The 15,348-nt window shown below is 38.0% G+C and overlaps 2 protein-coding genes across 2 annotated transcripts; one reads left to right on the top strand and one right to left on the bottom strand.

Moving 5' to 3' along the window:
* The first annotated feature begins 219 nt into the window (after positions 1-219).
* On the top strand, positions 220-5,693 carry LOC145597694 (formin-like protein 1). Its single transcript, XM_081653926.1, has 4 exons — positions 220-2,550; positions 2,649-2,848; positions 3,677-3,921; positions 4,635-5,693. Exons 1-4 carry the CDS (start codon positions 482-484, stop codon positions 5,448-5,450), a joined length of 3,330 nt encoding a protein of 1,109 aa, XP_081510052.1. The 5' UTR covers positions 220-481; the 3' UTR covers positions 5,451-5,693.
* Positions 5,694-7,295: 1,602 nt separating this feature from the next.
* Positions 7,296-14,354, bottom strand: LOC145598347 (acyl-coenzyme A thioesterase 2, chloroplastic-like). The gene is made up of 5 exons (XM_081654689.1): positions 13,604-14,354; positions 10,298-10,475; positions 9,406-9,872; positions 8,759-8,887; positions 7,296-7,642 (listed from the first exon to the last, which is right to left on the bottom strand). Exons 1-5 carry the CDS (start codon positions 13,988-13,990, stop codon positions 7,451-7,453), a joined length of 1,353 nt encoding a protein of 450 aa, XP_081510815.1. The 5' UTR covers positions 13,991-14,354; the 3' UTR covers positions 7,296-7,450.
* Between the last annotated feature and the right edge of the window lie 994 nt (positions 14,355-15,348).

Here is a 15,348-nt window from a genome sequence, read left to right as displayed (position 1 = left end):
TGAATTATAAACAAGTTACAAGTTTAATTTGAGCTAACATAAAACCCAAATCTCGAGAGATTAATCAAATTTTAAATCGAAAGCACACCATTAAAAAATGAAAGAGATGATTAACCCGAACCAACCCTCAAGTCCTCAACCCTATAGAGCAAGAGGCGAAAGTGTGAAACGGTGGTAAATGAAAGTGAAAGAACAAAAAAGAAACAAAAAAACAAAGAAATAAAAAAACCCAACAACAAGAACAAGGCAAAAACATTACACTCCCAAAATTTGACTCCAATTTCTCTTCAACCTCCTCATTAACCCAAAAAACAGCATAATATTAGCTGGAACTTCTCTAAACAATACCAACACACATTTCATTTCCAACCATCTCCATTTTCTCCAACTTCTTCATCTTCACTTACTCACTTTTTAGAGAGAGAAAGCTAAACAAACTCAACTCAACTGAATGTGTTGAGAAGAGAGAGAAAATCCCACAATGCCCACCATTTTCTCTCTCCTCTTCTTCCTTCTACTCTTCACATCCAACGGTTCTCATCTCTCCTACAGTTCTCCTACACTCAATCTCAACCGTAGGATCCTTCACCAGCCTTTCTTCCCACTTGATTCTTCCCCTGCACCTTCTCAGCCACCTCCTACGCCTACTTCGCCGCCCTCCCCTGATCAACCCTTCTTCCCAACTTACCCTTCTCCGCCACCTCCGCCGTCGTCAACCACCACTACTCCGGCGTCCCCTTTTGCTTCCTTCCCTGCTAACATCTCCTCCCTTACTCTCCCTCATTCTCCCTCCTCTAAGCCTGTTTCCAAGAAGCTCATTGGTGTTACTGTCGCGCTATCGCTCTCGGCTGTTATCATTGCTGCGGTTGCTCTGTTCTTTTACTTCCGGGGAAGAAGCCGGAGGCGGGGGGAGTGTTTTGATAATGATAAGGCTACGTCTAGATCGGAGACTACGAATGGGGGCGGGTCGTTTAATGGGAATGCTGCTGCTCTTCCCCCTCGCCCTCCCAAGCTGAGGAATCCGTCCAGTAATAGCTCGGAGTTCCTCTACTTGGGAACTTTGGTTGACTCCACCACTATTAATGGGAGTGGTGGAGGTGGAGGAGGAAGAGCAGCTAATTCGGGTGGAGCTCGGAGGGGAGTCGGCCCGAGGAAACTCGACTCCCCCGAGCTCCACCCTCTGCCGCCCCTTAGCGGGCGACAGCAAAATCTCAGTGGATCGCAGCAGCAAAATCTCAGTGGACAGCAGCCGCAGCAATCGGAATATCAATATCAATATCATCAACAACAACAACAGTACTATCATCAACAACAACAGCAGCAACAAACTCAGCAAACACAACACAACCATGAAAGAGAAAGAGAGAAAGTTGAAGAAGATCAAGAGGAGTTTTACTCACCAAGAGGTTCAGTGAGTGGAAGAGAGAGTGGATCAGATTCTAGAAGAGTGTTTGCAGCTGTTGTTCAAGCTCAAGCACTCAACAATGGCGGAGGAGCTAACTCTGAAGATACTTCGTCGTCGTCATCATCGTCTTCGTCGAACAGTGGCTCTCCAGCTCGATCAGCGTCAATCAGTATCTCTCCTGGAGTAAGCGCGAGTCCGAAAGACAGGTCTTCAAACCCTAAATCTTCACCAGAGTTCATCACAATGCAAATTCAACCTTCAGCGACGGTGTCATCGCCGCCATTGCCGGAGATGGCATTCTCACCGCCGTATTCTCTCACATCGTCGCCGGAAAGAGAGATGAAGCCGATCAAGGAGGAAGAAGAAGCAGAGGAATCGCCATTGTTGTCGAACAATTCGAGCTCAAGTAGGATGAATTCACCTCCAGAATCGCCGAGATTATCGCCGTTGAACGGGAAAATTGGGATAATGTCGCCGGAGGAGAGAGAATGGGGCGTTTTAGGTCGAAAACCACGGTCTCCGGCACCGACATCGCCGGCGTTGTCAGATGCTTCAAGCACTCGGAGTCGGAAATCGCCGCTTTCTTCGCTGAAACTACCGGCGTTTTTGGGCGGAGGAAAGAGGAAGGAATCACCAGAATCAACTACAATGTCGAATTCTCCAATCTCACCTCACTCACCTCCTTCGCCGATCTCTCCGATCTCGTCATCTGCTTCATCCTCGCATTCCTCACGATCTTACTGCGCTTCGCCATTGTCGAATCACTCGAATGCTTCAGCTCGATACTCGTCGAAATCACTGGATGTTAGTAAGCTGAGCAATTCATCGCCTGTTAGGGTTAGTAGCGGTGTTGCACCACCTGCACCACCACCGCCTCCGCCGCCACCACCTCCACCAATGAGGAGGTCTCAGAGTCCACCGCCACCTTCTCCGCTACCGTCTGTGAGTGAATCGTCTGTATCGGTTTCGACTCCGCCACCTAGACCAGTGGCAGTTGAGAAGCGAGCGGGTGAATACTCTGTGGAAGGTTCTGGAAGTGAGGAAACCACGCCGAGGCCGAAGTTGAAGCCATTGCATTGGGATAAAGTTAGGGCGAGTTCGGATAGAGAAATGGTGTGGGATCAAATGAGATCAAGCTCGTTCAAGTAAATTTTCTGTTGCATTTGTTTATTGAATGATTAGTTGAAGTTTGCTGTTTATATAATTATATTGATGATGATGTAATTGATGTTTTTGTGTGTAGATTGAATGAGGAAATGATCGAGACGTTGTTCGTAGTAAAAACTCCGAATTCGAATCAGAAGGAAACGCCGGGAAAGCATGTTCAACCTTCATCGGCGCAAGAGAATAGGGTCCTTGATCCAAAGAAAGCTCAGAATATTGCCATATTGTTAAGGGCGCTCCATGTGACAATGGAGGAAGTTTGTGAAGCTCTTTTGGAAGGTATATTATCCTTAATTACTTGCATTAGATTGATAATTGTGTATTGAATGTGTTCTGTTGAGCCGAGTTATATTCACTTCGAATTTGTTGCTAATTGTCTTGAGTACGTATTGTGTCCGTTGGTGGAATGCTTTTCCGAAGCTAGCATTGGATTCTTTGAATATGTCCAAGAAGTTAGAGATTCATTGTTTAAGAAAGCTCCCATCTTGATATGATCAAGGGGTAATAAAGTTGTTCCAATAACGTTAAAGTTACTATATTTGCTGGGACCGATTCCATATGGGTCAATAGATTCTGTGTTTTTGAGGCAAGAAATTAGATTTGATGCACATAAAAGGTGAATTTGTGAACTTTTGAAATGGTGGCTGATCCTTTTTTTCCAGAAAGGCAGTGTTCTTGGATGGTTAGATGCTGTGGGCTTAAACTATTAGCTATGTGGTAGATGGAGGATACAGGTTTTTGATGTCACTCGTAACATCATAGGACTAAGGTAGTATTCCTGATGGCTGGCAGTTCAGCTGTTTTGGCTGCGAACTTTGAAGCATTTTGTTGTTAAAGTAGAGTATTTTCGCCCTAGGCCTACTGATGGCTGGAATATTTGGTCTAGATTTACTTCCTTATATGACTGTAATCAGATTATGCTCTGAAATGGGAGAATAACTTTGGGCAAATTATGATTTGTGCTGAAAAAAACGTTTCCTTTTATTTAGAAGGGATGAATTCATCATTTAAGATGTCTTCCAGTTATTGACATTATGTTTATTTCTACTGAAAACCTTGCGTCAATTGTATGATAAGATGAAAGCTAATAAGATGGATTTTGTGCAGGTAATGCAGAGACCCTTGGAACAGAGCTTCTGGAGAGTCTACTGAAGATGGCACCATCTAAGGAAGAAGAACGCAAACTGAAAGATTACAAAGATGATTCACCTGTCAAGCTTGGGCATGCTGAGAAGTTTTTGAAGGCTGTGATAGATATACCTTTTGCATTCAAGAGGGTGGAAGCTATGTTGTACATGACCAATTTCGAGTCAGAGGTTGAGTACCTAAAGAAATCTTTTGAAACGCTTGAGGTAAATCTTCATCTTAGATTTCCTTCCTTCAATTTGAACCTTTTGTTTTGAACCTATATATGGATTTCTGTGATGGACATTGTAGGATTAAGTTCTGTTTGTTTTTCCTTATTGTGAGTGTTGGGATTGGGAGTGACATAGGTCCAGATAAGCAGAAAACAAAAGTAAAACCTCATTTTATCATGAAATACAGGACATGTACATCAATATTGTGTTGTGCATATAGTCTTACCCCTACGGCCATATGAGCAGAGATGTTGATCCATTGCCCTTGATGTGGAATGCTGCAATTGTTTGTTATTTCATACGAAATACTTAGAAATATATAATTAAGCATTTGGTAGTATTAGTCTTGGCTGTCAGGTGACTTGTCCACTCTATGACGATCTTTTAATTTCTGATTGGATGAGGCATTTAATGGAGTATCCATGTGTAAAAATCATGAGTAAAGAAGTTTATTAGATGATTAAGCTTGAACAGGACTGGACAGCTAATCAAATGTTTTAGATGGAAAGAAAAGTTAGAAAACTTGAGGCAGGGATTTTGTGTGGCTAAACCCTTTTGAAATACAGTAGAACAATTAGTAGCTGCTGGATAAAGATAGGGAATTAATAATTTATGCTGTGTCCATTTATCCATCCTTTGATTGGCCTACCATCGTATTTTTCAAACTTGTCAATCTCACGGCTTATTAACTCAACTGTGTGCAACAGGTAGCATGTGATGAGCTGCGGAGCAGTAGAATGTTCTTGAAGCTTTTAGAAGCAGTCCTAAAAACAGGGAACCGCATGAATGTTGGGACAAACCGTGGTGATGCTCATGCTTTCAAGCTTGACACATTGCTCAAGCTTGTCGATGTCAAAGGCGCTGATGGCAAAACCACGCTTCTGCACTTTGTCGTGCAGGAAATTACTAGAACTGAAGGGCAACGCCAATCCACTGCCAACAGTGATGTTTCAAATGATGAAGCCAAGTGCCGGAAAATAGGATTGCAAGTTGTCTCGAGTCTCAGCTCAGAGCTTTCCAATGTCAAAAAAGCTGCTGCCATGGACTCCGATGCTCTTAGTAATGATGTTGCAAAGCTTACTCTGGGTCTTGCAAGTATTGGGGAGATTGTCAGATTAAATGAACAAACACTTCCCCAGGAAAGCAACAGAAAGTTTTCTGAATCACTGACCAAATTCATGAAAATGGCAGAAGAAGAAATCTTCAGAGTTCAAGCCCAGGAAAGCGTAGCTCTTTCTCTCGTAAAAGAGATAACAGAATATTTCCATGGTAACTCAGCTAAGGAAGAAGCTCATCCATTTAGAATCTTCATGGTAGTGAGAGATTTCCTTTCAGTCCTAGAGCGTGTTTGTAAGGAAGTCGGGATGATAAATGAACGGACAATAGTCAGCTCTGCGCATAAATTTCCAGTACCTGTGAACCCAATGCTCCCAGTTCCAGTAAATCCATTCCTCCCCCAAGTTTTGCCTGGTTTTCCTGGGAGAAGACAGTCTAGTTCCTCTGTTGAAGATTTTTCGCCGTAGTGTTGGTGAGGTTAGCCTGGTAGAGAGGCTCTGTATAAAGAAACTAGCCTGCAGGATTTTTTTTTTTTAACATCTAATTATATGTATTTCCATATTTTTGTAATTATTATATATAAGTATAATTTTGGAAATCGATTTTGATCTCATAGGAGGTACCAGGATAGACGAAGACGACTACTTGATTCATGCTGTATCAATAACAATTCATCAATGGCTAAGACAAAACATAGATATTTGCTCACATTTTACAATTACTCCAATATATGCATAATTTTTTATTTTTTTTTTGAAACATGCATAATTTTTTTTTTTTTTTTTTTTTTTTTTTGAAACCTATGCATAAATTTTTTAATATCACCCCAAAATATTTTTTGTGTGAGAAGGTAGGAGCAGAAAATTCTAATGTCCAATATAAAGTACAATACAAGATTACAAGTACCCTATATATTTTTTTGGTGAAAACAAGTACCCTATCATGGAATCAACTGATTTGTTCTATTAATGGACAAAAAAAGGTGGAAGTACCCACAATTTTGTCTACTTTAGAATTTTACAGTAGTTATTTTTTTGGTGAACACAGTAGCTATTTTACTCGTATTGTATATTTTTTTTATCTTGTCTTTTTTTTTCTACCATTTGATGCAAGTTCTCACTTCCCTGTCATGAAAATAGTTACAGGGTCAATAATTGTGGGCGAATATTCCAGAACAACCAATTTGTCAAAAAAAAAAAAAAGAAGACAATTTTACTGTATCATCATTATTTTAATTTTTTAATTTTTATTAGAAGAGGACAAGAAGGCAAATAAAAATAAATTCCCAATCACCCATAAAGCACATGGGAAAGCCATAATTTTACATTTGTAGACAAAGTAATGTAGATCAAGAAATGAGAGACAAACATGCACAACTTGGACTATGGCATGGGTTGCATTTACTCCTTTTTTTATGCAAGCTTTTGTCACAATTAATCTACAATGGTAATAAATAGATAAATAAATAATACAAAAACTTTAAAAAAATAATTACAAAAATAAAAAGAATAATTAATAACAAAATAAAAAGAGAAAGAAAAAGAAAAAGAAGGATGGTGTGTCAATGTGTCATGCAACCACCTTCCAAATGTTCAACCCTAAGATGGAAAGAACATGCATTGTTTTGAGAGAATGTGCAACAACTAGAGTACTTTTCATTCTCATCAAATCAACCAAACCACATTTTTGACTTGGCATATTATCCTTTTAAATGCTTTATACTGTGAGGAAGTCCTAATGTCTTCCTCTTTATATTGTTGCTTTACTCATCTATTTGGTTAATGGTGACATAATTATTTTTGTAAACCTACCTTTGATTTGTCCTTATAAAACCTGTTAGAGGATATATAAATGCTCATTAAGTATCTTTATTGCCTCTTTATGAGGTATGACTAATACTCGAGTGTGGGTTGACGGGTGTCCTTAAACTAGTATGTACATTGTGTTGGTTGATTGTATATATCAATTGACGAAATAATCATCCGTTGATTGCTATAACAAAATGATAAGAAAACAAGTCGATAATTCTGGTATGAGACAATATGACTATCTACCATCTAAAACTTGCTCAACACATTCCATATTACATAAAAGTCTATACAATTGTGTATGATGTGACATAAACTAAAGATAGGTCAACTTAACATGTTAAAATATACTTTAACAAGTGAATGTCACCCAACAAATTAAAGATGCCTTAAGAATCTGAAGATATACTTGTTAGAAGTAGACAATTTCATATAATTTCTGAAACTCTTAAAATAAAGAAGAGTTGATCCATGATCATGTGCAAATTCATACAGCTGCTACACAATGGTTTAAAATGCCAATAAATAAAGGCATAAGAAAGTGGTTCTGTTGTATTGTTTTTTGCAGAAACATGTGAATGATATCAGAAAGCATCACATATTCTGAAGTTAGTCATTTTACGAAGACATACATAAACAAGTGAGCAATTTTCTAACCCTTATTCTTCAATAATGCTGGTCAGATCTTTGTTTGAACACTTGCTAACTTGCAAAGCCTTTGCGTCCTTTCGCTCTATAATATGACGTGCTTCCTCTTCGGTGGCTGCTACTACGTTACGGATACTAACTTTGTTTTTCTCAGCCTTCGCTTCTGGACAGATGGTGAACGTGAAGTAGAATGTGTTGGACACCTGTATCATAGATTCTATGCAGATCAATAAATAATTTCAAGTAACTAAGTAATAATAATGGCTTAGGCATGATATTGATGTGTCTCACAACTTCACAAACAACACAGGCACACAGGCACAAAACAACAGTTCATCAGAGTATGCTCCATTTCGAGGTTCTAACTGGAAGATGTTAGATGAATTGGATCATTCTGCTACACCGAGTGAAATGAGAATAAGCTTTGCTTGTCTTCATGATAATGGACCATTAAGTGGCCAATTAGTTGACAAAGAAAAACACATGATGTAAAATATCTTGGGAAGTAGAACTGTAGAAAACTCAAGCTATTTGATTGACAAAAACATTTATTGAGAAATTCTACTCCCAACAAATTAGGGAAATTGACTTGCATAACTCTCTTTACTTAGGTAAGTACATCCTGTAGCTCTATATGTTCTTCCTGCAAACAATCAAACGAATTTTTTACAGTTTCATTTCCTGGGTAATGCAACTTCCTACGTCCAACCACATGACCACTGAAGTCTAATAATTAAGTATATTCAGACTATTGTGGATTTGTTCAAGAAAATTATGATTATTCACGATAAATCTACCTGAGTCAAGTGAAGTGTGAAGTACTCACTCCGTTCTTTTATGTTTTACTTGGTTACTGTTGATACGCAACTTGAGAAAATATTGGAAAAGGTGGATTGGGTGTAAGATAACATAGGATAAAAAAGAGTGAAAAAAAGGTGTGCGGGTTTAAGAAATAGGTGAATAAAGTGAGTGGAAAGTGTAATTATTGTGAAGTAAAAGGAGTAAAATAGTAAAAGGGATAGGACTAAAATAGTATAAAGCAGAACGGGTAGAAGAAAAAACAACGGACTAAATGAAAAATAAGTTGAACAAAAAAGAATAGAGGGAGTATGTTCTTATTACAAATATGAAACAAATTTAGTATAAATAAAACACTAAGCATTATTGATCCACCCCCCTTATGTAACTATTAAGATGGTTATAAACTAAACATTTGTCAATCATTTAGTGAACCAAAATTCAGAACGTGTTCTTCACTAGTAAATTCTGGTAAATATGTGCAAACAGCTGACAAATAAATTATTATAACTGGCGCTTACCTCACTTGACCTGATTTCAGGCCTTGTAACATGAGCTTCAACCTCAACATTAATTAAAGGATCTTCTGGATCTTCAAGTTCTGTGTAAAGGACACATGATTTAAAACGCAAAATGTCACCAACATCCACCTGCATGAAAAAAAAATAATAATCAAAGAATTTAATCACGGTTACTAGGAGAGGTTTCCTCAAATATGCAGTGGTTCGAGTAAAAAAACAGACAATGTCAAGAGTAGAGCTGGATAAATATTGACAAGAGCGACGACAAAATATATATCCCATTGTTGGCAAGACAAGATGTTAGTAGCCTCAGTAGCAAGATTGACAATTTCTAATGCAGATATTGCGGTCGACTAATGATAGCCCCTAAAGTAGTTTACAAAACAAAATTAGAGTACTACTCCAGATAATTGATTGCACATCACAGAATGAAGAAAAGCATCAGCTTCCCTATGTTCCAAACTAATCATATCACTTTCTTAGCTGCCATAAAGAACTAATAGGTTAAATGTCAAGTAATTGAAAGGCACAAATTCAATTTGTGACTTCTACAAAAACTAGGCAAGGACAACAAATCCACAACTAGGAAAACTAGGATATCCATGTCAGAATAATGTAAGGATCATCAAACAAACAAGATTACTTACAGGTTTTAAGAAGTCAACATGATCAACTTCTAGAAAAGAAGGCCTCACACCAGCAAATGCATATGCTGTAGAAAATGCAAGCTCAAATGCTCTATGCATCAGAAACCCTCCAAAGATCCTACCGTGGATATTTCTCTGCTGAGGCTGGCATATCAAAGAGTTTGCAAGACGGGTGTCCCTCAAAAGAATGCTATTTCTATCTGCCAATGCTGGCATATCACAGAAGATGCGCCCCTCAGATAAAAGAGTTGCCAATCTATCTACTTCCCCATTTGCAAAATCCTTTTTGTTTAAACCTCCTTTCGTTTTCCTATATTTGCTTCTCTCTTCTGCTTCTTCAAACAAAATTTTTTCCTTATCAGTTTCAGGAGAGAGCCTGTTAACTGGAGCAGCTTTCCGTGTCTTTGAATCCCGGGCAACGAAAATGAAATTAGCTGTAAGAGCAACTGAATCTGAAGCAAATGATCCTGCATAAGACAGCCATATTTTTTAGATTAATTTTAAGTAGATCTAGACATGTTGAACATTTGGCATATATTGTAGAATTACATTAAAATTAGCACTTTCGATATTTTTTGTGACAAATCAGAAAAATGGAAATGTAATGGGATATTACTAAGTGCAACCAATCCCATGCTAATAGCAGCTAATTATTGCAACTGGTTATTTTTGGTCTCTAGACAGCCAATAGGGTTGGAAATGTTAGTTTTGGACTAGGAGTGTAACTAAAGCAAGCAGAGATTCACATGCTCAATGATCCTAATAAATTGTAATAGTTCATAATGTGAAGATTTTACAAATTCAATCTATCTTGGAGCCTGTTTTAATTTCATAAAGTGCACTCCAGAGGCTACAATGAGACCAGATGCAAAATTGTATCAATATTCAGTACCTTCGACAGCCTGACTAACGTCCAGTTGAATCTCAATTGAAGACCACCCAACCCATATGACTGAACCAGATATCCTCAAATCACTGTCTACACTGATTGGCTTCTTCAAAACTATCCTGTCAACAGAAGCAGTGACCAGCAACAATGGTCTTGTAGTGTAGTCGTCATCAGAGCAATGCTGAACCACCAAAAATAGAATAGGTTCAGAAAATGGGGGGTTTTTACTATCAGAGGGAAATGTACAAGTACAATATAAAGGATATATTTCAATAATGTTTTGTACACCCCAGTATACAAGTACTACAATCAGAGTGCATGACATTCTTTCAGCTACTGTTCTGTTATCCTTGCTGACAGTTAAGTCATACTAATACCTTCAGGGAAGATCTTGATAGATATAATTAACTAATAAATTAAGCAGCTTAAAGCCTAAAAAGCTAATTCTTTTTTCTTTTTCTTTTTTTTTTTTTTTTTTTTTTTGGGGGTAGTCTTAGAATGGCATCAATCAATCTATTAATCAATATCAGTTTGGCTCATGTCATGGGATGTAACAAAGTTTTACACTGGCATCAAATTTATTAAAAAGGTGAAGCTGAAAAGTGTCCTCTGTCACTGCAGAATCTATATACAGGACCAACTAATGAATCCAGTGAAACCCAATTTGAAAGATGTAGCTCACACACATCAAAATCTCCTAGTAAAAACGAAATCTTAGAAAGATAGGAAGAAGTATACTTATGTGTTATGCCTGTTATGGCTAACAGCATTGTTGGAGAAACACATTCCAAGATTGATCAGGCCAGCAATGAAGGTTACTCCTTACTTGTTTGTTAGACCATTCTGAAATCCTAACTGCCTACAGTAGATGGGAAGGAAGTCTCCTCTAAGGTTCTAAGTCTCCTAAAATAATGGTTTAGTTCAAATCCATCATTGATTTCCCCTGATCCATAAAAGATCCCTTCAATGCAGATGAGGGATTGACAGAAGACCCTGAAGATCCCTAGTGCAGCCGATTTTGAAAGTTATAGCTTTAGTCTGTGAGGGTGGATAAAAATTTTCACATGAAGTAGGAATTAAACATTCCTGAATTTTTTGATAGCCAGCAAGTTACAGACAAGACTAGATACTAGACACAAAATTCATTGAATATTTATGGGTTTCTAACATCAAGCACACCAAGGAGACGTGGAAGCTTGAAAAAAGTTGTTGAAAGTTCTTCCTGACATCGAGCATCCTCTAATGAGCCTCAAAACTGCTTAGTATTTGTATTGACAATTTGAATCAGTGCTTGCCGAACCTCTTGAAATACTATGCATGTAAAGTGCTCGACGAGGCACGGAATCACACCACCACCGAGAAGTTCCACACTTACCTTGTAACATCAAAACAATTGTTTTCACCAACCATTCGACAGTCAAATATTTCATGTTCATAAAGAAGTGAAGCCAAAAGGCTCAAAATTGCTAAGGTGGATATTATTGCTACTAAATTCGACATTGAGGTGAAAAATAAGAAAAGGCCTGAGAATGAAGTACCAAATCATTTATCAAGGTTAGAGCTTGAGAATGAAGGACTTGGACGATTGCATATAGATGACGAGCTCCGTGATGATTTGTTGTCCGCCAATCAAAGCAAGAGATTACCGTGGTCTGCGGACTTAGTGAATTATCTAGTTTGAAGCTCCATTCTGCCCAAGGTAACCCTTAACAAAGGAAGAAACTTTCGCACAATGCAACGAAATATATATGGGATGATCCCATATCGTATAAGAGGGGGTGGGTGGTTTATAGTGAAGGTCACCCTCTAGGTCGGAGCCAGCACTCCAATAAATCTAAAGCTAGGTCTTTTTCTTTTTTTTTTTTTGAAGAATCTAAAGCTAGGTCTTAATTGTCCTACAGATGAACCTGAATAGCTGCTTGAATAGGTGCTCGCTAGCCACTCAAATCATCTTGCTTTCCACCCTATACAATTGAACAGGCACTTGGCCATGGTATGAGCTGGCATTTGGTTAGATTTTAGGAAATAGACCCCTCTATTCATTAATTTTTTTTGGCTGGAGGGAAATGGATGCCCTAAGGCTCTTAAAATGGACAATATCCTGTTGTTATGATACTAGTGCACCTCTTGCTGATCCCGCAATACATATTGGTAATACTTGTGAACCCTAAGGTGGGCTGATAATAAATCTTGAAAGGTCATGTGAGCAAGTTAGGTAAATGGCAAGCGAATCATCTAGCTTTTAGGGGTAGGATATAAATGGATATTTGAATAGCTGTGTGGGGTTGAACCTACAGATTGGTAAAAATGCTATGCATACTCATGATAGATCATGAAGATGTTCAAACAAGACCAATCTCCTTGACGAATCTTGCAATACATTGTACTCCATTTGTAAGCTTCTCCTACTTTGGGATCCTAGAGCTTCACAATATAGTGAAGCCATGTTTGTCAAAAATTTGTTGAAGCCACTTAAATTTTGAACAATATTAGGTAAATTAAGAGTAAGGATATGATCAGGAAAGTACTAATGCTAATAATTAAAGAAATGATAGGGGATGTAACCTGCTACAGTAGATGGACGGAAAAAGCTATTTATTATGTATTTAAGGGGATTGACAGGAAGGTGCAATGGCTAGCGTTAGACAGGTTTTTCTCCTATAGGGAAGTTGTTCTGTGAAGCCAGCAGTACTAGAAGCAAGGAAAGTGATCCAAACTCCAAAGCTAACCAGAAGAGAAGTATCCTTCAAAATAAGGTATAGTCTTGACAAAAAGATTAAGTTCAGCTCTAGTGAGTGTTTTGTCGGATTGAAATCGAGGGAAAAAAAAAAAAAAAACTTATTTTAAACAGGTTTTGTGATGGCTTCTTTCGACAATGTGGCATAGTTCCTGCGAAAATTGGAACAAAAAGGGCAAAGTTCACTGTAGTTTACACAACGGCGAAATCATACCTCATATGTACTTGGCATCCTTGACTTCAGAGCAATATATGAATGTGGAACATGCTATGCATTCTATGTCAAATTAAGTAATAGAAGCCCTCATAGTTAACTCATGACACAACATAATATCTATACAATCAACAGCTAGAGTTGCAAACCAACTAAACAAGCAAAGTAACACTACAAAGAACAAACAACAGCATAAAGTATTGAATTGGACGCCAACTAGCTTAGTTGGTAAAAGTCTAGGGTCATACCCAAACACTCGAGTTCAATTCTCGTCTACATCATTGTTCTTTGAGACCTCTCTACACCAAAAAAAAAAAAAAAAACGAATGACAATCGAAAAATTAAAATTCGGGTTTACCTTGACAGAGATAGTACCAGCAAGGGCATCAAGATCTTCAAGCAATTTCCCAATCCTCATTTCATTCCAAGGATCCCTGTACTGCTCTCTGAGGATAAAATCAGAGGAGAAATTGTACAAAACAGTCATCCTAGATTGAGCAGGAGTCCTAGTAAGCAAATGGGTTTGTGGTGGATGATCAATTGAAGGGTCATTCATAATCTCAAAAATCTTAGACCTTGTTTCCCATAATGCTATTGTTACAGGTGAATGATACATTCCAGGCCACAAACTTAAGGGCTTCTGCTTCCCATCACTCAATTCTTGTGTGCTTGAATCCTCAAATGGCTTTGGCAAATTTGAGTAAACTGAGATGAAATTTGAGGGTGTATAATTGGGGTGTTCCATTTTTGAAAAAAAAAAAAAAATTGTTCTTTGAGACAATTCGTCGAACAGTTTGTGGGCAATTGGGTGATCAAAGCAATGAAGAATTGAAGGGTAGGTGGTTTGTTTAATTTAAAGATGGGAGCTTTTTGAGAAGATTTGCAGGTGAAAGTTTGGTTTGGAATTGTGATGACGAGATAAAGCGCTTGTTTGTCTGGTGATTAAACAATTCAAGTCAAATAATTGGAAGCATTTGAATTCTGAATTATGAACAATGTACATGTTGGAAGGATGTTTCTGTATACTTCCTGTGGAGACGTGGAGTGCAGAATTAGAGAACCTAGCTTTGACTTGTTCGAGCATTTTGTGGAGCTTAGCTTATGGCTTGCCTGCAGTCCTGCCCCGTGTCGTAAGACCATCTTTTCAAATACGATATTTATATTGGTTAGGCCGATGGCTCACTAATTAAAAACACGAGATAAACCACATAAAAGTCGATCAGACGTGTCACAAACTCATGATAAGTATAAAAAAACTTATCAATTGGGGTAGAGTAATTGAAAATCAACAATTATTGTCTAATTTATAGATGATTTCTTAGAAATGGTCAGAATAAACGTGGATCGGCAGTTTGACACACAAGCAAGGTTTTGCATCCTTTCCAGCAAGAGGAAATAGAGCAATTCCTTTTCCTAACCGTATCATGTTAGCAATGTTGACATCAATAAGAAAGGAAAAGGACAGCTAAAAGGGTTATAATTCTCTTAAATGCTGGTGCTCCTAGCTTAAGTTTTGGGAAATTAATTGAAGAGGAGACAGAATAGGGTTCTTGTGAATCCTACATGGCCTTGGAAGGTCACTTGGGTAATTAAAACCATTCAATATGTCTTAATTGTCAATGTAGTCAATTATAAACTTACCTCACATCACCAACCCGACCTTTATGCGACTAACAATTAATCCTGTATTGTAATTTTGGAATGCATCCCTATAATTATTTGAACTTTCGACGCTTGGTCTTGAAATCTTCAAAAAAAATTAGTCGTGTGGAAAACATTCTAGACTTAACAAGGTTAGATTATCAAGGTGCTTTTCATGATTCTAAGAGACCTTATGAAGCTTATTTGGTCTCCAAAACTCTAAACCCAAATAATTCATACCTTACTCCATAACTTTATACCCCTCGACCCTCATAATCATGCCTTGTGCTATACCTTGGTCAAGTTTATGTCTTGCCTTATTCATTGTAGCCTTCATGTCGTACCTCTCCAAATATACCTCAAGATGAGCCAAGGCGTTATTTAACCCAATGTCACTTCGATTCGTCTCCTCCACCAAAAAAATTTCATAGCCTCATAGGGTCTGTCCGAGTCGATTAAAAT

This window comes from Chenopodium album, chromosome 20 (assembly GCF_948465745.1).
Source record: "Chenopodium album chromosome 20, dcCheAlbu1.1, whole genome shotgun sequence".
Lineage (NCBI taxonomy): Eukaryota > Viridiplantae > Streptophyta > Magnoliopsida > Caryophyllales > Amaranthaceae > Chenopodium > Chenopodium album.
The sequence above is the reverse complement of the archived record's forward strand: the minus strand, read 5'-3'. Positions and strand labels throughout refer to the sequence as shown.

What these genes read in the sequence shown, in the direction of transcription:
- LOC145598347 (XM_081654689.1), bottom strand. Translation starts at nt 13,990, where the DNA reads ATGGAACACCCCAATTATACACCCTCAAATTTCATCTCAGTTTACTCA. An exon ending in CTGGTACTATCTCTGTCAAG is followed by an intron (nt 10,476 to 13,603) that starts GTAAACCCGAAT and finishes TTGGTGGTTCAG; the next exon opens with CATTGCTCTGATGACGACTA. An exon ending in CTGAAATCAGGTCAAGTGAG is followed by an intron (nt 7,643 to 8,758) that starts GTAAGCGCCAGT and finishes TCTATGATACAG; the next exon opens with GTGTCCAACACATTCTACTT.
- LOC145597694 (XM_081653926.1), top strand. Translation starts at nt 482, where the DNA reads ATGCCCACCATTTTCTCTCTCCTCTTCTTCCTTCTACTCTTCACATCC. An exon ending in TTGTGAAGCTCTTTTGGAAG is followed by an intron (nt 2,849 to 3,676) that starts GTATATTATCCT and finishes GATTTTGTGCAG; the next exon opens with GTAATGCAGAGACCCTTGGA. An exon ending in AATCTTTTGAAACGCTTGAG is followed by an intron (nt 3,922 to 4,634) that starts GTAAATCTTCAT and finishes TGTGTGCAACAG; the next exon opens with GTAGCATGTGATGAGCTGCG.